This window comes from Manacus vitellinus, unplaced genomic scaffold (assembly GCF_001715985.3).
Source record: "Manacus vitellinus isolate BGI_N305 unplaced genomic scaffold, ASM171598v3 scaffold_37_pilon, whole genome shotgun sequence".
NCBI classification, from domain to species: Eukaryota; Metazoa; Chordata; class Aves; order Passeriformes; family Pipridae; genus Manacus; species Manacus vitellinus.
In genome coordinates, this window is record NW_021940517.1 from 4,254,258 (window position 1) to 4,281,005 (window position 26,748).

Genomic DNA, 26,748 nt, shown 5'->3' on the forward strand with positions numbered 1-26,748 from the left:
GCTTTGCACTGAGATAGCAGTATTTCAGAAACAAACAAACAAATGAAAAATACCCAACTGCTTTATAGGCATTTTTTGGCCAAAAAATAAAGACAGCATGCCATGCCAACTGGCATGGTGTATTTCTATTTAAGTTGATCAGAACCAGTATGATGCCTTCAAAGCTCCCTGCTAAGTTTTCACTTTGTACAGAAAGCAAGGTGTGACCACAGGATAAAACTTCTTCCAAGTCAAATATGAGATCTATGGCTTTTTTTTTTAAGGCAACAATAGGGTTTATGCTCAGTAAGGTTGCAACTATTATTCTTGTTTTGTAATACAGTCGTCAGTATATCTTCAATAGTACTTCTTGATTCAGTATAAATAATTAATTTCAATGATGCTTCTGCATGTTTTATATTGGTAAAATTCTACTGATCCTGTTGTCATCAATTCTGAATTTTCTTGAAATACAAACATCTTTGAATCAAATTGTTTGTGCTTGGTACTGAAAAAAACCCCAAACATAAAGACAGTGGTATGCGTCCTTAACTAAACAAACTTTCACTAACTTCACATGCATAGATAGATCAAAAAATAGATGAAGTGTTTTTAGCTATTCAAGTACTATTGGGTTTGAAGCCTGACATCAGTTTCAAGTTCATATCCTGTTAGTAGAAAGGAAAGGCTGAAGAAAGGAAGGACTGAAGGTAGATATACAAAGAGAAAAAAGTGAGGAAAAATTACATGAAAGGGAAGCAAAAGTGAGTGGAATGAATGATCTCTAAAAAGGTTTAAAAGTGTAGATGAGTAAGAAAGAATTATAATAACAACTGAATGTGGTGACTGTGTAAAATATGTATGCATACTTCCAAAGAAGCCTGACTATTGGGGGACTCTGTGTCTGTTCTTAACAAGTACAGTGACAGCTTCCTTTTAGATAGAAAGTGGGGGTTTTTTGGATATGCAGAGATAAATTGCTAAAATGAAAATTTCTCAAACTCTTACTATTTAAAGCCAAATTATAGCTTGGAACATTTACAAAATCTCTGACTGCACTGTTGTCTTCATTTTCAAAGCACCCTTTTGTACTATTTAACTCATAAGCCAGAATTAAATTTTCTGTTACAGAAAATCACTGTAATTTAGATCTGAATAAAGAAGAAATTCAGTTGGAATATTATTGTATCATTTTTGATTCAAGACCACAGACATACCTGGACATGGAACCTTCTCACACTTCTCTGTTTCACGCCCATTTCCTACACAGTTTTTCCCACCCATCTGGGGAATAGGAGAATTGCAGAGGCGGATGCGGGTGATATTTCCTACTCCACAGGTAACTGAACAGGAAGACCAGGGGGACCAGTGACTCCAGCCACCATCTTGACGTACTGTCAGAGAAAAGTGCAAAACTCAAGGAAATAGCCCACTTGCAGCTCTAATAAAAACTCACTTGTGAAGTTAACCTTCTAATGAGCCTCTCACTACATTTGATGTATGTCCAATCCCTTTTCCATCACTGTCATTTACAAAGCCCAGCATGCCAGCTCAGGCATTCAAGTAAAGCTTTCTTAGGAATTTCAGTGACCAACATATGACTAAAATTGATGTTAGATATTTAACTTAAAAAATAACTCATTTCAATGAAACAAATACTTGTTTAAAATGCACATTTGGACATCTAGCAGCTTCAGCTGTTAGATACTGTCATGGGTACTATATTAGCCTCAATATTGCAGGTACCTGCAACAGCATTAACTACACTTCTGGAGTATGATCCCTCTAAGTGCCTTAAATATAAAAGCAGTTTGATATTTTGCAAAAGTCTTCCATGATTATTGCATTCCTAAACACAACTAAGCTAATGGAATGGGCCAATAACCATGAATGAATGGTAGATCTAAATGTGGCCCCGTATATCATGATTTTTGTTTCTAAACTGAAATTGAACAAGAGACTCCAGTTCATAATGCTGAAGAAAGGATCACTCACTATCTTTTTGTTTAACAGAGCTGAACCCAAAATGAACATACCCATTAAATTGTCAGGAAAAAGGATGATTATATGAAAGGGGGAAGGTGACACAGAATCTAAGCATAGCTACTTTAACTATGCATATATGAGTGTTTAAGTACATACTGTCCTGTCTAAGCTTGGTTTTGCTTGTCCAAAAAAGCTTTTAAGAAGGGAGAAATTTTATTACTTACTTCGATGGTCACATTTCTTAAAGCTGCACATCCTTGTCTGGATGTGCGGACCTGTACATGCACTCCGGGTGACATCACATGACCTTCCTCGCATCTGAGTCCCAGAGCCACAGGTAACCGAGCACTTTGTCCAATCTGACCACGGTGACCAGCCTTCCTCACTGTCATCAGCTGCAGAGCAAAAGGTAAGAAAAAGTGCCTAGTTTCAAAAGTTGCTCTATTCAGAAGATTTTCACTTCTCTTTTTCTGTAGAATATGGACTTTATCATTTAGATCTCTCCTTTTCCACTTTTGTTTTCCCAAGCTGCCACTGAAGTTAGGGAACTATGATTTAATATGAGAGGTTAGGTCAGATAAGAATCCTGAATCTTTATGAACTTGCGTGCAGTTTGTTTGCACAAGGCACTGATCTCCAGAGGAAGAATATTTGATCTCTAGAATGGACTGAGCCAAAAACTCGAATCCCAGCTGCCTTTGACTTCAGAAGATAGGTCAGTATGATCAGATGTGGTCCCACCTTTGAACACTAGATAACAGTGAACATTATTAAGAGCTCATTGTAAGAATATACCTTATGCTCTGAATGGGGAAAAAACCTTCCAAGTATATTACGATGCATTTTTATTTAGAACTTCTAAGCAACCATTTTCTTCTGTAACAGACCTGTCTGGCACAAAGTGAAACATAATAAACCCACACTGAAGTCAATTAATTAGTGAAGTTCTTAAAACTACTGTCAGTCCAAAGTCTAATTCATGGTCTGTGATGCTGTCACAAATGTGGAGCACACTGTCCAGGTAGTCTAGATTTATACGTAAAGCAATACACCAAAAAGAGAATATATGACAGAGAAGAAATAAAACAGAGTAACAGAATGACAGTAGAGAGAAAAAATAATTTGCACTCAATAAATATTGCATCAAACTGCATAAAACTTCTGGTCTGAAACTTAAACATCCTCCATAAGGAGTTAAGAAGACATCCTAACATGTTAGTCTGTTTTCATTAGGTAGTATGGAAAAGAAACAGTAGGAGACAGTGCTACTACAAACCAACAAAAACCAGAATGTCCAGCCTTGGAAAACACAAATGGGGAGAAGGATGCTTTTACTGTTTTGTGTCCAAAGTAGCTAAGCAGGCTATCAGCTTAATTCTAAGCAACCAATATAATCACTGAAGAGAGAGTAACTCTTCCAGAAGGTAACTTCAGGAAGCCAAGTTACTTCATCTGATCTTTGTTTATATAAATGTTTTATATTTGATCTTACCTGCCTTGGCCTCTTACTCGTTTTGACTTTTCCAAAACACTAGTAATGATTTTAAATATTGTCAAAGACTATTTTTGTCTTTGGCTAAATACTCACAGTGAGAGCAGACTGGGCAGCATTCACCTTCAACAAAAGATGGATCAGCACAGGAGACTGCTGGGCAGGTGATTTGATGGCACACAATTTTAGAATCCTACAGGTAAAGAAATCAACTTACTGACTTATGCTTACATAAAGAGGCAAATGAAAGTGGCATCTGGGAAAGTTTCATGTGTGGAAATTCTTTGATTTGTTTTAACTGTCGTGGACATGGAGACTACTTCTTATAAATATCAGTAAGTCCAGGACAAGATCTGAGTAAATATGACCTGACCTGCACAGCTGAGCTGGATTAAATCTGCTATCCATTTCTACAGAGAAGATGACTGTTTCCAAAACCTTACCTGGCAGGTGCACTTGGTGCAGCTATCTACAATCCAGCTTTCATTATCTGCAAAGACACGACCATCTTGCCAGCAAACTGACTGGTTCTTCAGTGTTTTGTTAGGCCCAATCAATTCCCACATAATTTGGTTCTCTTCAGACTAGAAGATGAAGTAAATGAAAACAAATTGAGTATTTTGTAAGTAAATTGTTTTAACTAAACAAATTGAGACACCACTGGATTTAATTCTTCCATTAAAAATGTATATTTTCACATATTTCTGTACATGAAGAAGGTGATCTCAAGTATCATAATACTGCATAGCAATTCCTCTAGTAATGGTACAAACACAGTCACACAATATTAAGGGAAATCTGTTCTTAGAAGTTTTGCTTTCCTCTAGTATATCTCATTTTTAGATGAGAAGATTTTAGTCCTGAGACATATGGCACAGTAATAAAATTCCTTCAGAAATAATTAACTGATTCAGAATAAGAAGAGGGGTGGACTTATGTAAAATGTTGCCATCTACTTCAACTATGAAAATCCCATGCATTTACTTACAGTTTAGGTACCCTGTGTAGCCACTTACTGATGTAATCATAAATGGTATAAGCATGGTAACAATGCCTTAACACTACAAAGGCAAGGCTGGGATTGCTAGCTTTCAATTTCCAAACCTGCAGTAACCTTTAAGAGGATTGATTTCCCCTGTGTATGAGTGCATGTGTGTGTGCTCTTTTAAATCCAGTCCACGAAAACCAAGCCTTCATTAAAGTGCTATACTCAAGAACTGCATAACTAGTCACAATGAAAACAGGACTCCTCTACATCATGTAGGTATACCAACACGTAATACAGAGATCTCTATTAACTGTCTCTGGCATAAAAGCAAGAGGAAAGAGCGCTTCACAGCAGGCTTCTTTCAGTTTTTCAGACTTACAGGTACCTACCACTTTTTGGAGATTATCAGCTAAGTTGTTCACCACAATGCGCAGGCCAGTGAGCTCCGTGAACATTGATCCCAGCTCCTCACAAGAGCGGTCACAGAACTCAGCCTTTCCTGGTTTCTCACCCACATACTCCTTTGTGATCTCAGGGCTCAAGTGAAGGATTTCAGTGCTCTCATTGATGGTGTTCACTTCAGCTGGTAGCAAGAGAAGGAAAGGGAAGAGTAGCATATACAAAGTTCTTCCACAGATTATAGATTCCTGCTGAAATCACAGATTGGCACCCATGGGTAGGATTTAAACACATCTATTTTGGCACAGCTTCATGCTTATTATAACCATGAATAAAAGAGAGGGGTTAGATGTCAGCTGGTTCCAATTACAGGCTTTCTCTTTTCAAAATTAAGAGCCAAGCTGTGTCTCACATGGCCTTCACTTTAAAACTGTTGGCACTGCAACACATTCATTTAAGAAGAAGGCTAACGAAAGAACACAGTATCAAAAAAGCAAAACCATTTTATCTACTCAAGAGACAGGAAAGGTTTCAGACTTTTTCATGACCTATCACATTTTCTTGATGCAAAAAACGCAGGAGAAAGTTTTCTTGCAGAAAGGTATTGTCCTTGTTCTGTCCATAAACTCCATAGTGACCCGGATGACATCTGGGCCACTATCCAATTTATACCAGACTTTGGGCTGCTCTATATTGCACTGCCTTGGTGCTCTTATAATAATCAGACAGAATATTTGATCTGTCACTCCAAACAGTCCTCCAACAGGCAAACTGTAATTAAAACAGGACCTTGCATGCATTATATAGGGAGAACTGGACATATTCTAATACTATTTTAGAAGACATCCTTTTCTACAGCAAATTTCTGAAAAATAGTATAACAGAAAGCATAATTTTTAATTAATAAAAAAATCACATAGATAACTAAATAAAACAGTCTGTGCTCTGTTGTACACTCAAATTTGGTATCAGCTATACTGAAATCCACACTGCTCTGTCTCTCAGTAAAGACTTATTTACCAGATTTAGTGATGTTGGAATGGCTCAAGGTTACCAACTAGAAAAGGCAAGCAAAGATATAGCAATTTAAAAAGAAAGAATCAGCATAGGAATGTGTGTCATAAAGCACATGATTCAAAACACCCCAATACCATTCTGTGTTGACAAGTCACAGAAGGTGGCAAGGCTTCAAAATTTTAAGGGCTTGATTTGGCGCTTTACCATGCAATGTAAAGTGTATATTTAAATACAAAAGGAAATGAAAATGGGAGCAAAGTACTCTTCATCCATTTAGAAGGCTAGAAATAAAAGAACAAAGGACTAACCCATAACATGACATTAAATGATTACTTCTCAACCATAGTTAAAATTATTGGCTTGATGTGCTTTTAAACTAGCTATGAAGCATCTACCACTAGCCAAGGTCTACAAAAAATTATTCACAGTTTTCCAAAGTTGAAATAATTGTCCAGCTTCATTTACAGGATGGGAGAAAACCACATAGCAGACCAGAATTCTGTGTCATAACAGTTTACTTCAGCTGCTTTTTGATTCCCTGGAAAGAATGTAATTTTCCTACCACATTGAAACACTAGATTTCTCAGATCCTCCCATAGCACTTCTCAGGTCATTAGTTTCATATTTTTCAAGCCAACATGGAGTGTGCCTTGACCGGAACATTCTGAGGACATTAATAAAGCTGCAATCTCAGCAGGAAACATAAACCAAAACTATGTTAGAAGAACTAAATCCACACTTCCTACTGGTACTTGGCAGTGACTGAAATAAGATGCCTGAGGAACACTGGGAAATCAGTTCTCTGCTGCTGGCTTCCTGCTAATTTCCTAAGGACCACATGATTATCTTTAAAATGAGAAACCAGAAGAGCAAAATGTGAGTCCTTTCACATATGCAAATGACATTCTGTTGATATAGCTCAAGAAGGGATTTTATTGATGTTTTTAGGCGTGTTTTTGTCATCTCTCCTATCCAGTGCTGCACACAAATCCTGCCTAAAGGATTTGCTGCCACCACACTACAGACATACTTTCCTACCCTCAACCCAACAGCAATCCCAAGCTACCATTTCACCATACCTCACATTCTCATATTAGGATGAAAGATACATTGGAAAAACACAGTCCTGTCCCTTTTTTGTGTCCTCGAAGCTGAGAGCACTTCATTGGTAACATCTGCCTTGCTGTTACAGGACATTCACACATCTTTGTGCCCATACCTCAGCTCAACGAGTGGGCCATCAAAATGGGGAAATATGTACCTTGTGGTCAGTAACACAGCACCCATGGTTTTTCACCTGTGGTAATTGTCACAAGCAGTGTCCCCCAAGGTTCAAAACTGGGCACAGTATCATGTAACTCATTCATCAATGACTTGGATGAAGAGGCAGATGCCTCCTCACCAAGTGTGCTGATGACACAAAGCTGGGACAAGCGGTTGATACCCCAGAGAGTTGTGCAGCCCTTCAGAGGGACATCAACAGGTTGGAGAGATGGACAGACAAGAACTGTTCTGCCCACCTACCCAGCCATGGTGAGGCCACATCTGGAGTGCTGTGTCCAGTTCTGGGCTCCTCAGTACAAGAGAGACACGGAGCTCCTGGAGCAGTTCCAGCAGAGGGCTACAAAGATAATTAAGGGACTCAAGCATCTCCCTTACAAGGACAGGCTGAGGGATCTGAGCCTGTCCATCTTGTGAAGACATGGCTGAGAGGGATCTCATCAATGTCTGTAAGTATCTAAAAGGTGAGTGTCAATATCTAAAAGGTGAGTGTCAAGAGGATGGAGCCAGGCTCTTCTCGGCAGTGCCAAGCAATAGGACAAGAGGCAGCAGGCAGAAACGGATGCACAGGAAGTTCCACTGGGATATGAGGAAGAACTTTACTGTGTGGGTGACTGTGAACTGGAATAGATTGCCCAGAGAGGTTGTGGTGTCTCCCTCACTGGAGATACTCCATGTGCTTTAGAATGACTGATGGAGCAAGGACATTGGACCAGAAGACCCACTGTAGTGCCTTCCAAACTTACCCATTCTTGATTCCGTAATTAAGCTGGATAGGAAATGTCAGAAAATCAGACATGCACATAACAATCCTCTCAAGTAATTTTGATGGCCTCAAGCCAGTGTGCTTTCTTTTTGTTGCTGCACAAGAAATTTCCATCTTGTAATGTTCTCTTCGTGTTGCAAAGCAAAAATACTGTGAATTGAACTATTTGCTAAATACTTTCAAGGAAGGATAAAACAAAAAATCCAAATCTGTATCATTTATAGGGCCTGAAAATTCGGTAGTTGACAAATGTGATAAAAAGTACATTAAGAAAATATTATCTGTTGGTTATAGCTGCAACAGCTAAATAGTATAAGAATTCCTCCTAAGGTATGTATCAGAACTCAAATTATTCTTTTAGGCTCCCATAGGTTTCCTCTTCATAGTAGAAGTATAGTGATATCTCATTTCTGCTTAGTGATATTTCAAAACATTGGTCACACTGTTTCCCTTTGCGGTAATCAACCAATAATAATATAAAAGATTTGTAGACATTGACTTTCACTGGCTTTCCTGTTGCAATCCACCTACACTTAGGGATCCCATCCACTTATGAGACTGTTCTGCCTCTGACTGCTGGATGTGTCCTCAAAGTTCTACCTTGACTTCTAGGATTTTTGTTTCCTCTGATAAATGTCAAAGGATATCTTATCTAACTGTATCCTTCGTGAAACCATCCTTTTATTCAGACTACAATTAGACCTAAATTTTCCCACAGCAGTTCTGCTTCTTAAGCATTTACTTCCACTAACAAAGTTGAAAACTAGTAATCAGTAGTTCCAAGTAATTTCTGAGTACAGAAAGCAGCTTGGCTGAGAAAGATGACAGCCACCAATATGAGGCCACGTCTTCTTGCCTGTGCCATTTAAGGCCACTTCCATTCTAGCCCACTTGACTCATTTCTAACACACCATCACACTTGTGACTAAGACCCTGCACCAGGACACACCTCTGAAACACACGAAATAATCAAGATTCTTTATCAACATTTAAAAACTGACTAGAGAGCTCAGTTAATTTTTCTAGGCATACACACTCCTATAGATACATACATATATATATATATATATACACATACACACATTTATATACCTTCTAGAGTGTTTTTATTACAAAATCTCAATACTCTGTCCCCCTTTAAAGGAGTCAAGACCTGCTATGGATTAATTTCTGGGTTTTGCACAAACAATGAAAAAAATTGAGCTCAGTCTGCTTAACTGATTGGCTTTATGTCACATGTTTTAGCAAAGTGACAAAAATCATGGCATTTCAGATGGCAAGAGCTTCAAACAAAACCCTGAAGTCCTGAGTGGCTTGTGCACCCACCACATTCCTCTGATAGATTGAGTTAGCTCTGATTCTTGTCAGTTACAGATAATGGGAAGTAAAACAGACAGAACCTTCCATGAGCTCCAGTACAAAACTTAGCACATACTTGACAATTAATCACAATTCTTTCATGAGGAATCCAAACACTCCTACACACAGAGGAGTGTACACTCCAATACACTCCTCCCCTCCTGGTGAGGTCAGCATGAATTGGACTAAAAAGAACATATCAGCTTGTCATATACATGCTTTCCATATCTCTTCCTTTTATTTCTTATTTTCCTGAGGTTGTTTTAATTAACAATACTTTGGGATTCAAACCCAAAGCCTTTTCCAGTCGATGAAGCTACTGCCAAGGAATTCAGTGTCTCTAAAACTGGCAGACTAGTTCATGTGCCCACTGACAGTCAGAAGCAGAATTCAGAAGCAACATTACTTGTTTCGTGCTCAAAGAATCACTGAAAACTCATTGAAGAATGTAGATATTTTTACACATACACTTTTTTTCCTTCTATTTCTGTTAATTTCTTGTTCGACAGCTTTTCTCTCAAAAACAAGAGGCTCAAAGTTGTAAACCTAAGCAACATGAACTAAAACAGTAGTCTAGAGAGTAGAAATGGTATCTCAAGATAGCTAAAAATATGCTTCTATTACCGCCACAAAGCAATTCATTCTCTTTTTCATTTCAAGGGGATCTGTTTTAGGATAATACATCATCACTGACATTTCAAATTTTCAGTCAACTGAACAGTATAATAAGATAAAAAAAAGCCTTACTTGACTGGCTTCTCTGGCATCCTCTTTTATGCAGAACATCCTCTATTGAAGTATCAAAGATTAACTGAATATTTTGCAAAAGACCCTGTAATAATAATTTAAAAATCAATTAAAAACAGTAGGATCAATTTGGGAGTAACTGATAACTGATCTGTCTCACTCCCATGCTACTAACTGGATTCAGCTATAAGTAAATATATTAACAGTCTACAAGGCATTAAACCTCACACACACAGAAAAAAGTGTTTATGGTTCTGTTATATACAATTTCAGAACTAAAAGCAACAAAACTAGGTATGTTCTGAAATAAGTTCTTATAAAAGTAATCATCTGCTATGAGCTCAAATCTCCATTTTCACAGTGAATTTTAGACTGTAGTTCTACAAGACATTAATCATAAGGTCAGAGCCAACTTTCCTTCACCACTGCACTTCCATCCTTAGCCAGTTATTCCCAGGCACCATAGTTCACTGCTTCCTCAATTGTGCTGACACTGCCTGGAGACAACACTATAAAACCAGACTGTATCCATTTCACTTAAAAAAAACTCAAAAAAAAAAAAACAACTAAAAAACAGATTGTTTCAGCAACCAACTTAACAGTACAGCTTCAGAATCAACTCTATAAGCACAACTGATGGAGAAATTTAGTCACAGAAGCTGTGGCAACAACTTCTGATGTCCTTGCCAGAACTGGTCACCCCATGGAACCACTTCAGCATGTCATGCTCTGGCTGAAAACTAGAGGGCACAACATGATGAGAAAGAAAGCCTTTTTGACATTTTTGAAGCCATGAGTTCAAGTTTGATTTCAGCTGTCAGCAAAAAGATGTCATCCTTAAAGCACTTGCACCAGATCACATCACTATATGAGGCAGAAGGTAACTTTCATTTGACAGGAAAACCAGAAAGTTTATAATTGCTTCATTTTAAATGCTTTCCACAAAAGGAAAAACATCCTCATTCACAGGGCTGATCAAAACATTTTATTCTATTTATTTTGTCTTCTTTTAAATTTTTTTTTCAATTTAAATTGAAATTAAATGTTCAAAATGGCAAACCAGGATGTTCTGTTAGGGAATGGACCAACACCACATACTTCAGCTCCATTAAAAATTCATTTTTTTCTTCTTCTTTCAAATAAGACATAAAAATATTGATGTGCTTTTATGATTAGAATAGATAGATTTCAATGGAAAAACAATTCTTCAAAAAATTTCCAAAGAATTCTATAAATCATCACGAAAATGCAATATGTCTAGGAGTCTTACATCTGGAAAAGAAAATGGAAGGTTGCATAGGAAAGCCCAAAAATTGGTTTTGTACACTTTTCCTGGACTTTGACTTTGCTTTATCAGTCCTTTGCTTTCAGGAACCCCAAATTCGCAGAATACAGACTCAGGAACTAATGAAAACACACTCTGAAGAAAGTCTGCTTGAGAACACCTGCGACCCCACCAAATCCAAGAGGTGCTGGAAAAAAACTGCGCCTATTGCATCTTCTCAAACTACTTGCAGTTACCTTCTTACCTCACTAGAGACCTAAGCTTCTGCAGGTCACCTACCCTGAAATGATTCTCCCGAATGGATCCTTTTGCCACGTACAGTCTGCTGTTCTCTGCTTTCAGCTGTTCATAGAAAGGCTCCTCCAGGATGAAGCTGTCAATAAGGTCACAGCCAACATAGAGGTTGTAGTTCTCCCCTGTTATTTGCATGGTGAGGTTCTTCCACTGTGAGTCAGCAAGGTCCACGTCTTCCAGGGAAATCACATTCTGGAAGCCATCCACCCAATAGATAAGGTCCAGGGTGTTGGCCCGGCCATTGGAAATTATCTCAAATTGCCTCTCACTGATGCCAGGACCCTCTAAAGCAAGGATAGTGCCTCTGGATTGCCTGTCCTGCCTCAGGGTGGCTGAGAGGATAAAGCCCTCATTCTGTCGTATTAGTCTGACAATCTTTTTTAATTTCTCTGGTTTACATGGAGGTATATGGTCAAACCGAATGAAACGATATGCTGGGACAGTGGGGTCGGGACCCCGAAACACTTTTGCTCCGACTGTCTTTCGGTTTATGTTACTGACTTGAAGTAAATCAAAGGTAGTCTCCTCTTCCTTGTCACCATCTGAAAAAAGTTAACAGCATGTGACAATGTGGCTACAAAAAGTTTTACAAGAAACAACTCTGCACATTATACTCAGTAACTGCAATCATATGACAGATGAAAGGACCAGCAGAGTAAACACAGTACTTTCCTACTTCCACAAACAGAACTTTTTCTACTAGCATGCAAGTGAATCATATTTTCTATCTGTCATTTTCATCTACATGACAATTCTCTCCTTCTATAAGTACAGATAAAAATACTTTTGATTATATAATCAAACATGGCTTTATATTTTATAGCACTATATAGTACACACTTGTAGATATATGTATATATATGCTGCATACCATGTATATGCCTACACATGGATGTGTGCAGCAACTTATTCATTAAATATTTTTAATATATATGAATGGATAAGGAAGCTGAGGCAATTTCTATGTTTTGCCTATCAGCTAATAAAAATCAAATTATGGGAATCCATGTGGCTATGTGACAACAGGAAGCAAGGAATTTGTTTTTTAAAGATTCCAACCAAGAAGTCAGACATAAATGAGGGTCTGGCACTCTGCCAATTTGCATTCTACTTATATTTGGTCTGTAGACGTCTATTTCTCTACCTTTGTCTTTTTAAAATGTCCATCCTACTCAGTGATTCTGTTTATGTTGCTTTCACCATACAGTTCCACTGCACAGAAAAGTATAATAGCAATTATTTCTGAGATTATATATATTTTGATCAATAATTTTTAAAGACAGCAATTTTTGGATATTTATTGCGGAACCTTCACTGGTAGGATACGCCTACCAAAACTAATCCAGGTACTTCTAAAAAAATCTTTTATGATTACTTTGCCCATTCTAGCTCAGGTAAGCCAACATTTTACACCAACTTTTAGCTTTGAAAGTTACTCTATATCTAGTTAAGAAGTGTCAGAACTTACCCTGAGCATTTGAGGAAACCCACAGGGTTATCAAGACAGCAAGCCACAACAGCCCTCTCCTCTGCAGCATTACTCCTATGAATAAACCAAAATGTAGTACGCATTAGAGAAATAACATTTATCAACTTCAAATATTTTAATTTACCTCATGAAATGCCATAAACAGCAACTATACATATAAAGTCATAATTTTTATCTTGTCTGATTCTTTTAATACTAATTTTGGGACTATTTTTGATGCTAGAAATAAAACAACATCAAGTGAAGAGGAATTATAGATGATAAAGCTCCATTTTATCTAAATGCCTTTAATTAAAAAAGGAAAGAAGTACAGAAATATACATTATTATTTTCTCCACAAAATTTCAGTAGCTGGTAGAGACCAGATGATACTACAGGAAATACAGCATATTGCTAGCTATACCTTTACTTTGGAGCACAACATTCAGGTAAAAATCCTTGTAGGATAATGGGATCTCACTAGACATTGGTTCTGAGTAATAGGGGTACTTTTCAGTACCAGCATAAAAACTTTTCTTTCTTGTGTGTGTGTGTATATATGCCTATATATAACTTATTCATTCATGCAATTCTCCATACCCATCCATAGCTGGATAAAGTGACTTTTAATGTGATGCTGGTTTTGCCGTCTGGCACTATGCAGTTATAAGCCACATAATTGCATTTCCATATGTGTCTGCACTCGCAATGAATGGAGCAGAAGCATTCCCCGGAATGCACAGGCATCCAGTCCTCCAGATACAGCCAAATCACTTCAGCACTGCCAACTCCACAAATTTTTGTAAGGACTGAGGGATACCGCCACCTCTTACTGTCTGCATTCTCTTTGTCCCACGGGGAATCCTTATTACCTGTCATCCCCAGGGTACCACCGCTACACCCAGCTACCGTCAGGCGCCAGGACGCCTGCCTCCCCTCTCGCACTCAGCGGTTCCCCGTCGGTCCCTGCCCGGACGGGGGGCACGGAGGCGGGCAGGGCTGCTGCGGGCAGCGAGGGTGCCGCACACCGCCCCCCGGCCCCTTGCCCGCGCCGCTCCTTCATCCCGCTCCCTGAACACGCCGCGGGCGGCAGCGCGGCGGCCAGCCCACGGCGAGCTCCGACCGGGCGGCGGCGAGCATCCCCGCCGCTCCCTGGCCCCTCCCGGCGGCATCCGCCCCCAGGACTTCGCAGGCGGCACGCACCCCCGCCTGCGCCTCACCTGGCATCGGGGAGCCGACGGTGGCGCTGGGGCTCTTGCCGGGGTGAGCCGCTGGGAGTGACGCGATGTCGATGCTGAATGCTACCGCTGCCCGCCCTCCAAGTCCCCCCGCCCGCGCCCGCGCCGCTGCCTAACTGGGCTGCGGGCCTTGCACCGCGTCAAATCAGCCGCGCCGGGCGCGCCCCAGGCTCGCCCCTCCGCGTCGGTGACCATAACCCACCCACCGCCCTACCTCCCCACCTCGCTATACCTGCTGGGCACATCGCGGGCCCGGCCCGCCCTCCGCAGGCGGTTGCAGGGCGGTGCGGAGGCTGGTCAAAGCTGGCCGTGCCTCCCGCCGGGGAGCGACGGCGCGAGGGCGGACGTGCCCTAGTCGGCTGTGGCGGGAACCCGAGCGCGCCGCCCGGCGCGGAGCAAGCCCCCGGGAAGCGCGCCCCAGCGCCCCGGCAGCGGGGACGTGAGCGCGGCCGGGACCCGCCGTCGGAGCGTCCGATCCCGGTTCCCGCGGGCGGGAAGCGCGTCCTCGGCCCCTCTGGCCTGTCCTGGCTCCCCCTGGGACTTAGCGGCACCCTGACGGCTGAGAGCTCAGTGCTCCTGCCGCCACCGCAACAAAACCCAGCCTTCCCGAGGGCTCAATTCCCTATCACTTTTATCCTTTTTATTTGTAAATTGCACGGCTGCTGGAATAAACACAACCCCATGCAGCACTACAGGCTGGGCACAGAGTGGCTGGAGAGCAGCCAGGCAGAAAGGACCTGGGAGTTTGAATTGACAGGAAGCTGAACATGAGCCAGCAGTGTGCCCAGGTGGCCAAGAAGGCCAATGGCATCCTGCCTGGATCAGAACAGTTGCCAACTAGGTCCAGGAAGTGCAATTCTGCCCCTGTACCAGTGCTGGTGAGGCACACCTCGATCTGGTCCAGTTCTGGGCCCTCACCTCAGAAGGTATATGAGGGCTGGAGCAGGTCCAGAGAAGAGCAACAAGGTTGGTGAAGGGACTTGAGCACAAGTCCTATGAGGAGAGGCTGAGGGAGCTGGGGTTGTTCAGCCTGGAGAAGAGGAGGCTCAGGGGAGACCTCATCACTCTCTGCAACTCCCTGAAAGAAGGCTGTCACCAAGTGGGGGTTGGTCTCTTCTCCCAGGCTGCTATCAGTAAGACAAGAGGACATGGTCTTAAGCTGTGCCAGGGGTCATCTAGGTTAGATATTAAGAAGAAATTCCTTGCAGAAAGGGTAATCAGGTATTGGAATGGGCTGTCCAGGGAAGTGGTGGATTCTCTGTCCCTGGAGATTTTTAAGATGAGACTGGATGTGGCACTTAGTGCCATGGTCTAGCAACCACGGTGGTAGTGGATCAAGGGTTGGACTTGATGATCTCAGAGGTCTTTTCCAACCTGGCTGATTCTATGATTCTGTGAAAGGCGAGACTTGCCCCAGTCAGCCCCCCCACTCCATTGGTAAAGTGCTCAGTGGAGGTCAATCAGCAGCTCCTCAAGTGAGCCCAGCACCTTGGTCCTGCTATTCTCCACAAGAAGCCTTTGATTCCAAGGAAGGTGTTCTGGGCTTACTGAAGCATGCTCCTCTTGGAGGGAATCTTGCTTTGGTGTAATGCAAGTGGCACACAAGAAACCTCACTGTTAGGCTGATCCCACTTACATTGGGAGGACTGGAAGTATCTCCAAAGGCAAGGACTTCAGTAACAACTCTTGAATTAAATGGTCACCATACTGAGGAGTAGCCAGCACAGCTGTCAGCACTATGCTCTGCGTGGAACAGGAGAATGGATCCCTGTCATGGGTCCACAGAACCTGCCCTGACATGTGGAAACATTTCAGAAGTCGAACGAGAAGACCAGGATCCCATCTGCTGAGTCCTGAACTGGGATTGCAGAATATCCATGGAAGGATCCTTCAGCCAATTTAAAATTTGGCTCATTTGCCCTCAGAATCCAAGAAATGGAGCCCTGCCAAATGTATAGGTGCACAAATTTCACTAATGTTGACACAAAAAAAAAAAAAGGAAAGAAGAAAGAGCATAGGAAGTCACTAACTTTGCTCATCACAATTTGAAATTCCAGTAGGAAAAGTTGTTGAAGTTTCAAAACTCAGAAGACTTCAAAAGTTTCAATCTGTCACTGGAGCAGAAAATGCCAACGCAAGCACTGCTCCCTTTCCTTTTGCCATGGAATCTCCTTCCAACTTGGCTGGCCTTGGCCCTGCAGGGGAGCAAGAGCCAAGGAGCCTTCCCCTTTCTCACAAGGTCCAGGGGAATGAGCCAAGCTAGGAGGGAGAGGGCATTTTGTCTTCCCAAGACATTTGGTTTTCAGTTTTGCAAAACCTCAAGAATTTTAAAAAATAGCTAATGATGTTCACAAAACCTCAAATTCTACTAAGTTCGCTCATTCTCCCTGCTATAGTAAGAGTCTTTATAGCTATATATGTAGCTGTATGGTTTGTTTTCCACAAGACTTTGAACAGCACTGCCACAACTCTCATCAGGAAGCTGCTCTGGGATTATAGTTGGAGAAGAGAGTGCAGCAAAGTGTTTAAGAGACCAGGAAAGTATCTTTGAGATAATGTGGTGCATTATTTGTACATGCATATGTGAAGCATTTTTACATTTTTAAGTCAGTAAAATGACAATAAAGAGACATTTTATTGTGACTGCTTTTAACCAGCTACCTCATAGCAAAACTCTTGTTTCCATCTCTGTGGGTGTTACAGGAATGAAGGATTGATAGCATATTGTTTCAAGCTTAGTTGCTTATGTATAGGACAATGACCTTTTGAGAGGACAGATTTGGTTGTGTTCTTTCCAGGACTGTGAAAATGCTCACTGCTCACTTTCCTCTGGCCACCTCAGAAGAGGTAATAATCTTCTTTCCAAGATTCCTGATGGAAAGTCTCAAGGAAACAAATATGCACTTTGCTTTCCTCAGCTAGCCAATGTGCACATGCAAACATTGGAATTACGTTCACATTTCTCAGTCTACCTGATTTTTCAGTACAAGGTGAAAGCGAACAATGATAATTAGAGAGATTTTTATAAAGTCAGATATACTAACACCTAGGAACACAATTGAGGTAACAGTAGATCTCATAGTAATGTTTTTCTGTAGTGTTTTACCTTCCATTGTATTTTGCTTCAGACTGGCACATCAGGCATGAGCAGAGTTCCTTAAGTTCTCATTTCTTCATGCACCTCCCTTTGCCTTTTTCATTCTACTATTTTCCTTCTGCACCAGCCCTAGGGGCCCTCCGTGTTGGATCAGGTGAGCATCATGCGAGGTGACATGCATTACTGAAAATCAGTATGGGGAATGTCATGACTCTGGTATGGCACTATCTCAGAAAGAACTGCGATTTGATGGATCTCCACGAAATATTCCATGGTTTTACCTAGGAGTTATCACTGACATTCTGACTTAGCTTGACTTCAGGCAAGGCTTGAACTCTCCTGCATTAGAAGAAATTCCAATAAAGTCGAATATGCTATACATGCTAAAAATTTTGTTTTACTGCTTTTCTGATAAAATTGAAGCTTCATGCTTTTGGCACGATCCAAAAGACAGTGACTTTACCTGAGTGAAATTCTTATCAATTTTTTTTTCTTTTTTCCCACAAAAGTATCCCTACTAATTGAAATGGATCTAATTGCATGAACATGATGAGGAGTCCATCAGGTTTTATCCTTCAGTCCTGGATGTTCACCTGATGCTGATAAACATTCTTTCTGAAATGCCGTCCCATAGTCCTGAAGACTTTTTCATTTTCTTCTTCCTGTGGTGAAGTTTGATTCTCATAATTCACTATAGCGAGGATCCAAAACTGAAACCGATGACTTGAGATGAGCACGTGACCCAGTCATTCAGTTTTTCTGAATGAGCTAGTAGGGACAGGGAGAGAGCTGGGTGTTTCCTCAGACATCATGTTGTAAGTACTCCAGCTAAATGCAGATTTTAAGTCCTGGTATAGAATACACAAGAGAGAGTGAATTCATCTATGATAAAGAAGAAAGTTATTTTTGACAAAGCTTTATGTATGCTTTAGTTTAAGTTCTGGTGCTAGTTAAAAATGTGCATCATAATCAGGTACTTAGTTTTCTGCTCTTTGATTCAGAGGGAGAAGTACTTTGGTTTGTTGGGGTTTTTTTAAACCTTCCTAAAGTAATTTCCGTGTATAAAATATATCCAGATCCCAGGTATAAAATATATCCAAAATGCCAACATGTTCTATCAGAACAAATGGCCACAGGCTGCACAAGCACAATTGCTGTACTTTTGCAACAAACTTGTCAAAGAGGGAAGTCTTGCTACCACCCATTTACAAACTTCATCTTTACTCAACAAAGTGCTGTGTACAAAAGCTTGTGCAGTGGTTTCAGCAGGACAACATTGAATTTAAAGGTAAGGGCATGTTTAAGTGTTTTGGTAAATTGGTTCCTACATGATTTAACTGGTGTCACACAGTAACTCATGGAAAGAGCCCTAAGTTGGAACTCAAGGCTTCCAACTCATGGCTGGAAACTTTAATCTGGAAACTTTTGTTCCCTGTTCTTACAGTACATATGACAAAGCAAATATCCATCTACAAAGAGTTGACTTTGTCCTTAACCATTTTATAGAATTTTTGTATTTTTTCCCCACATGTGAGCTGCTGAATATATTAGGACTGCCAAGTAGTTTCAGCCTCCAAAAAGGAACATTCCCCTACCAAGTGCAATGCAAATGAGCACTGAAAATGTTCAGTAAATCCCACATTGTTGCTCTGGATTCCAAAAAAACCCTTTTACCAGATTCAGAACAGATTTATTACCCAAAGACCTGCTTTTATAATGACATTTTTACATCGTTTCACATTCTATTACAGAAGTATTGATATTTTCACTTATAAAAGAATACAGCACTGACTTTTAAATAACAAAGGCTATCCTTATTGTTGAGGCTGTAATACTGTAATTTTTATTTATTTGCAGTACTGTGCTTTTTGTCTGTCAAATGGGATTTGGTCGGTTGTATTTATGTATGTTCAAAGGCAACTCAAATCTCAAAGCTTTTAGATGAATGGGATTCAATCCTTATTTACAAGGAAAAATATACTGAAATAGATGGTGTTTTTAGCAGAGGTGCAAATGAATACAACTAAAATTGTAACTTGAGTAATCCAGCTGGATTCTAAAAGTTGTTCAGGGTACAAGATGCCATTCATTTCAGAAGAAGGTAGAGCCAAACTACTTTTTAAGGCTTGGGCCTAATTTAGTTTTATTTAGTCAGGTGAAATAAAGTAGTAAATGCTTACTGAGAGCTTAACAAGTTATACCAAATGTTTGAATGATTTCAGCCTAAAAAAGAATTTTTTTATTGCAATGAGACCCTCATTTTTGTTTCACCAGTATCATGATGGGTCCCTGCCTTACCTGAACAACTGACATGTGAAATGTGGGTTATTTCCACTGTTGCATGTGTTTACTGCTGAGGGGGCCCATTCTGATGAGACTTTAGGTGCAAACACAGGACAGGAGTCCCTTTCCTTGGCTGACATGCAGTCCCATGCCTGACAGTGATGCCTTTGCTATGCTTTCTTCCCCCTCCCAGCAAGGGCCCTGGGCATCTGAACCCTTCGCCTTGACCCCCATTTTTCTGTAGGTACAGCAGGGTCTCTAGCTGACAACAAAGTATGGACTCACCAGGTAATGTGTCTCTGAAATGTGGGATTCATGGAGTTTGAAGAGATCAGGAGGCACAACTGGGCAGAGAAACTGAATGATGAAGGTTCCAACAGGCCAAGAAAAAAACAAACTCAAAAGAATTGAAATTGATTGCAAAAACTTGAAAGGCCAGAGAGAACAGTCTGGGGGTTTGATATCTCTCCATATGTTCAAAACTCCCACAGATGGAGTCATGAGTCCCACAGGATGAAGTGAAGAGATGAAAAAAGGCAATTCATGAAACTACTACAGCTGGCTGTGTGTCTCTCACTGGGAGAAGGAGTGTCACTGAGCTGTGGCCTGATAATAATTATGAAGAATAAAGCTGAACAAATAATTCCTATATTATTTTTTTTAAATTTAATATATGTTTTGTCTCTTTTTCCCCTCATAAGAACATCCACACTCAGACCACAGCTTCTCCTAGCACATTAATTATTCGGGTGTGCTCATATAACTATTACTTGCATTATGGATGAACATTTAAAATCCAAATCATCTTGCTTATCTATGAATGCTCAGAGGACTCAGATGGCACCATTTCAGCTCCACAGTTAGCACACCATCACTTCCAAACAAATATTTGGCCATATGTATTAAAAGTGGGGCCTTTTATGGTACTTGTGCTTATAAGCATCCATTTTGCTCTGAAATGGCTCTGCAAGACATCATTCACATAGAACTAAGTAATTTCAGCCTCTCCTCTGACATAGTTCAAAGGTGAGGAAAATCAGTTTTGCTGCTATATTCTCTGTTCCACTAGTTCTCATGCAAAGTGAAAAGAGAGAAATTTGCCCTGATGATAACCGTAGACTACTCAATTTGGTAAAGTCATATAATGAAATGCTGGAAAAATATTTATTACAGCATGCACCAGAAACAAAGCCATTTATCTCCACACAGTGACTTGCTACTTCTTGCCTTTAATTTATTCATTAATTTGTAATTAGCTCTATGTTTTCCTCTATTCAAGAAGTAATTGGCTTCACATCAGTGACTAGACTATAAGAAAACTGCAGTTTACTCCCCTTCAAGACATTTATTCCTCTTTTTATGTTTTTTCTCTGGTAACAAAAAATGACAAGCTAAACAAGAGTGATAAAATTCAACCTATGCATGGTTTACTGATTTTAGTATTTTTACTTGTTTACTTACCTGACAGGAATTAACTGCATTTCTCCTGCAACACTACTTTCTTAAAATTACATCACTTTCCTTTCCATGAATGCTTGTATGATGTGTTGGACACAGGCACAAGGGAATGGACTGATACTCAGCCAAATGAAGAGAGACATTAGTATTCATTATTGTCTTGCATTTATTTAGTTATTTAGTATTTTAGTATTTTATGTTGTGATAATGTTCACTTCTATGAAACCACAAAGAACAAAGCTGGTTTTAGTTCAAGAAAAGCTCTGCTGAGCATAAAGCTTCTAATTTTTCTCTCAACTAACCACATACTACATTTTAAATTTGCACGTGCAAATTTGCACTACATTTTAAATTTGCACGTGGGGATGAGCCTGTGTGCATGTCGCTGGTGGTGGAATCCAACATGTTGGTGAGGTTTGCATGGTGTTCTGTTACTGCTTTTGTGAAAGCGTAAGTATGTGACTGCTCAAAGGTGAGTCCTTCGTTGCATTATCCCTGTAAACTGCCTGTGTTATGCTAGATTGAAGCCACTGAAGTTCAGCCCCAGCTTGGGTAAAAATATGTAGCTTTACTTCTCTTTGTTTTGGTTAAATATATTCTATGCGTTAATCCTGTCATCAGCACCCTTTGTTCAAATACAGCAGAAAACCTTTAATTTGCCTTTAATTTGAATTTAATACATTTTTCTTAAAAATAAAATAGCAAACAAGCCAATTATTCATTTAATTTGAATTGTGCTTACTGTTATTCCTCATTTTTCTGCCCCCACTCACAGATCTAACCACTTGCATATTTATAAAAATCCATCCAAAAACCATCCAGAAACCAGCTCAATATCAACCTTCAGAAAAAGTCCTGGCCAAGGCAGTTTTTTAGCTACTTATCTGCCAACCGGGATGACTCTTCATTCAAAAGTCCAGCTCATGTAGCAGTCTTCATTTCCTGAAATTTAATGGATAATTCTCCATTTGCCACTGGGGCTTAATGTTTTGCTAACAATTACAGAATTAGATATTTTGCATTTTCCTTCTCTAAAAGGTCTTCTACATTTTGCATTTTCCTTCTACAAAAGGTACCATGGGCTTCCTTTGGTAAATACGTCTTGCTTTTATCCAGTTTTTCTTCCTATCTTCATTTACTCTTTGTTTCAGTATTTAAGTTCATTGCGCTTTACTGAGATCTGATTTGTTCTCTCTTCTCCTTTATGAAATATATATTAATTTTACCCATTTCCTGTGAGACTGTCCCAGATGAGATAGATTCACTCAAATTACTTGTTTCTGGGTTTGGAGCCTTCTATGCCAGTTAATACCCTCTATTCATTTTTGCTTTTTTCACCCTTTTTTTTCCCCCTCCCTTTTTTTCTGTTATTTTTCCTTGTATTCAAAATCAGTGTATAATTCTTGAAATATGAACACCAGAAATGCATGTAGCTTTGCAGTCAAAGAAGTGATAACAATATTTTCCCTGTTCTAGTCAGTATTCTCCTATGTACATGTGTCCAAGATTTATGTGCTTTTCATAATCTTATCACAGTGCTGGATGAATTGTTCAATTAATTATTGCATCATGACCCTCTGCAAATCTTGATTAGAATTACTGCATCTATATTCTCTTATTTCACTGAATTAAAGTATGTGTTCTTAAGGGAGACCACCTCCAATTTTTGTGTAATCTGAAGACCTCAGCAGTTTTGGTATTTTGTTTCAGGTATATAGAACTATTGAACATAGCTGCATTGAGAAGAACCCCTTACAGGACCTCTCTACATTGCTAACTCTTCAGCCACCCATAGTGAAGATCTTTCACTTACAACTATTACTACAATTAAAACGGCTACTATGCTCTGTTTACAACTGCTTTTTATCTATGGTGGTTCTATGTTGAAAATATTCTGGGGACAATAACTGACAAACTCCTCGTATACATGTTAGCAAAAGAAATAAAATTTTGTTCAGAAAAGCCTTTCATTATTTTCTTGATCCCGTTCTCCAGGAAAATTAAATTTCTGTCCTTGAGTTAAAAACAAAATTCTAAAACATACAACACTGATGAAATTTTTTGTTAGAATCTGAAAGAAATTTTTTGCTAAAAATCTTCCTAGTAGTTGGCAAGATGTATATCATGTCTATAAAAGTTCTTCCTCACTGAACTGTTTATTTCATAGATTAGTCACGTCTGAGGTGTTTTTGTGTTTTAAAGTGGAAGATGTCCTGAAAATCTGAATAATTTTAATTAGGTACTGTTACATCTGTTACTTATCAGGAGAAGATATCAATCACTCTGTGTACATATGTATATTCTTATCTCTGATTGAAGTGGAACCTGATGTATAGGTAAGGCTATGGTCTTGAATGAGAAATGCCCATATAGAAAATAAGATAACATTTTTGCACTAGCTTTCCTCCTAAATTTCTTATTAAATGCTTTCAGTACTGAGATGGAAAAAGTCAACCATCTTTTTCTTCCCAAGTAAATAATGTAATTTTGATCAATTATTTTGTTAAATTATACAAGTGCTTTCTCCTTTCTTTGGGCCCCAGAATTACTGTGGCAATTTGATATACTTGAGGATGGCAGAGGAAGGTACCCAAATACCACTTTCTGTGTCCCAGAAGTGTTGAAGTCCTTTTTACATGAAGCTGGCTATATATCTTTATTTATCCTTTCAGACATCCAAAATCATACTAAAATACCAGTGGCTCCCACATTCAAAAGCAGCTAGTAACTGAGCCTCCATTTTTTTTAGCAACTCAGCACACCTTCAGAGCGACTTGTTACTATAGTATAAGTCTATGGACACGTAATCTGAAAATTCATTAGAAGTAGGCTTCTTTGTGGGCTTGTTTTTCAATTTCTTTATAGAACATGAGAGAGAAACTGATATTCCTGCCACTGAATTTTGGATACTAGGTGAAAAATATCATGACTGTTTGAAAGGACTTAAAGGTCTTAAAGACTTTTAGATGTAGTTTGAAATTTCAGTTTTCTGTATGGCTTGCATAATATTACTATGTGTTAAGAGGATGTTAATAGATAGTCTGTAGTCCTGTTCAGATTAGATCTCCAAAAAACATTCCTGAACAACTGTGATTAATTTCTCTTCAGAGAAGAAGTAAAGTATGCAGTAAGGCGTATTCCCTGCATCAACGTCTTTGGCTAAGAACTGTAGCTACAACTTTCATTAAGTTATATGCATGAGTCCCCTTGAGACCACATTCTTACTTGTAATGAAGAGCCATTTTCAAAATAATAAAGTTTGTGTTTTCAAATTCCATGAAAGTTTATTAGATATCTTAGAGTTGGTTATTTTTCACACCATCACGGATGGTTAGCGAACTCCTGGTTTGTGTCCTTTATTAATTCAGTGCTCTCTTGTTATGATTTTCTCAGATTCATTTCACTGTAAGTAAATTAGTGCAATAGTTGGAGCATAGCATGGAGAAACTGTACAATTAAACTTACCACACTGTATTCAAACAAGCTTGAGAGACATCTGGCTAATCACGTGAGTGGTGTAGCCACAGGTACACAAGTTGCTCATGGACCGTTGCTTCTATCTCAGTTAAGGAGGTATCTATCATCTTTTAAACATACAGTAGTGACTTCTGCTCCTGATAGGACACAGTCTGACTTTATCCTATAAATCTGCAGTGATTAGTTCTGCCAGGAAAATCACTGGCTTCCAACTGCCTAACACATATGGCCTCCAAAAATCAGATCTGCAGAAGAACGCAAAAGAAAATTTTCTCAAATTATTGTTGGAAAAAAGACAATGGAAGCTCTTTTCTGAGAGTTGGCCTGCTTAGAATGCTGATTTTCTTAGAAATTCAGTCCCAGCTATAATTAAAACGTCATCAGACTTCTGCATCATTGAAGTGTGTTAGGTTGAACACACAGCCAAAAGGAAATGTGGTTTAGAACTTTCATAACACAAGGCCAGACTGAGATCTTCTTTGATCTTTACTGGATTGCTTTATAGGCAACCTATTTCACAACTGCATTTAGTCATCTGTCTTCATGATAGAAAGCAGATTTTGTGTACATTTGCGCATTGTAAAAGCGGTAAGCAGGTCATGGCACAGGATCATGGAACAGTGTAATCTCATGGATATTCCCTGTTGAGATCTATTCTACAGCTTCATGACAACTTAGAAAGATGTCAAAGAGCATCTGTACCTAGGTAAATAGCAGTAGTAATAATAATAATAATAAAGTTGTTTTTCTTTTTTCTCTTATTTCCATGAGGAAAAATAGAAGGTCCAGAAGGAGAATTTTAAAACAAATGGGATTGTGCTTGCTAAGAAACTAAAAATGTCAAGTAGAAAATTGAGATTTTGGAAAATTCCAATTGTAATGGGTTGAGAGCTGCCCTAACTATAAAAGTATATTTTTTTTTCTCTTAACTCAGAATATAGTTATACAACTCTTAGCTAGTCTTTCTGTGGCTGACAGAGAGACACAGGCATTTCCAGAGGATGACCCCTCCCCTCTTAAAAGTAAGTCTAAAATGAAAAAGATCCAAAGTTCAAAAGCTTACCAAAGACCAAAATGAACAAAACATGACTTTAGAGGTTACAGTGAAAGTAAATGAATGAGTTGTCAGAGTTCATGCATTGTTCTGATAAGCCTGAACACATTTTTTTCCCTTATGTGTTGCCATCTATTTAAACTTTTGAAGATCCCTTGACTCTTTCCTGTTTAGTCTCTGTGAGTTAGTTGTTCTGTGACTGGCAAGTTTTTACCTGCCCTCACAATTCAAGGTGTAGCAAAAAAACAAATGTGAAAAATGCAGATACTGAAAATTAACAGTGAAGACAAAGAAGAACGAGTACCGAAAGTCCTAGAGTGAGTGAATGAGGGCATTGAGCCCATCATACAGAAGAAGGAAGGTAAATGTGCTAAATTCAAGTATAGATCTGGACATTTAAGTCAATGCTGGACTCAGATTCTGAAGGGGAGTTAATTTCCCACTGACCTTCTAAGCTCTGTAAGAGCAAGATAAACCCTTGAGACATTCAGGCTGGTAAGGTAAAAAGTACAAATTATTCCAGCTCTTGTGTCAACTCATTATTTAGAGTTTCAAAAAGTGATACAAGACCCAGTGAAAATACCCAGGAACTCCTTCACGTCAAACCACATTTGCCCACAGGTTGGATAATCAGTATGGACTTCTGCCAAAAATTGTAGATACTAAAGAGTGGGAAATGCAGTGCCTGAGTAATGATACAGGCTTTGGACAAGGATGGTCCTGTCCTTTCCTGCAGGTTTCACACATTCCTCTTGGGAGCTATGAACTCAGGATTTATACATTCAATTCTGCAGTGAGGATACTAAAACTATAAGAATTCTCTATGAAGTCAGTATTTCTCTTGGCCATCAATTTCTTATTCTTTTGTTACTATACTCCAGTGTTTCTCTTAAGGGAGTGCCATTATCTGTTCCCTGTATGTGACACCAATCACACGATGCCCTTCCAGCCTTTATCTTTGTTGTCTACTTCCCAAATCTATTGTCCTTTTGCTGTCTCCTGACCAACACAACTTTCCCCCACTCCTGACTTGCTTGGTCTGCTTTTCAAAGTAACTCCCAAACTACTTTCTTGACATTT

General features: G+C 39.5%; 1 protein-coding gene across 1 annotated transcript in view; it reads right to left on the reverse strand.

The window, feature by feature from the left end:
* THBS2 (thrombospondin 2) overlaps positions 1–13,132 on the reverse strand; it is a 32,487-nt gene extending 19,355 nt beyond the window's left edge. The window contains exons 1-8 of the mRNA XM_029961621.1: positions 13,062–13,132; positions 11,579–12,135; positions 10,015–10,099; positions 4,835–5,028; positions 3,901–4,041; positions 3,554–3,650; positions 2,190–2,360; positions 1,197–1,373 (exon numbers count right to left, since the gene is read on the reverse strand). Coding sequence (XP_029817481.1) covers positions 1,197–1,373; positions 2,190–2,360; positions 3,554–3,650; positions 3,901–4,041; positions 4,835–5,028; positions 10,015–10,099; positions 11,579–12,135; positions 13,062–13,131 — 1,492 coding nt within the window. The 5' untranslated portion in view covers position 13,132. The remainder of the gene's footprint in view (positions 1–1,196; positions 1,374–2,189; positions 2,361–3,553; positions 3,651–3,900; positions 4,042–4,834; positions 5,029–10,014; positions 10,100–11,578; positions 12,136–13,061) is intronic.
* Between the last annotated feature and the right edge of the window lie 13,616 nt (positions 13,133–26,748).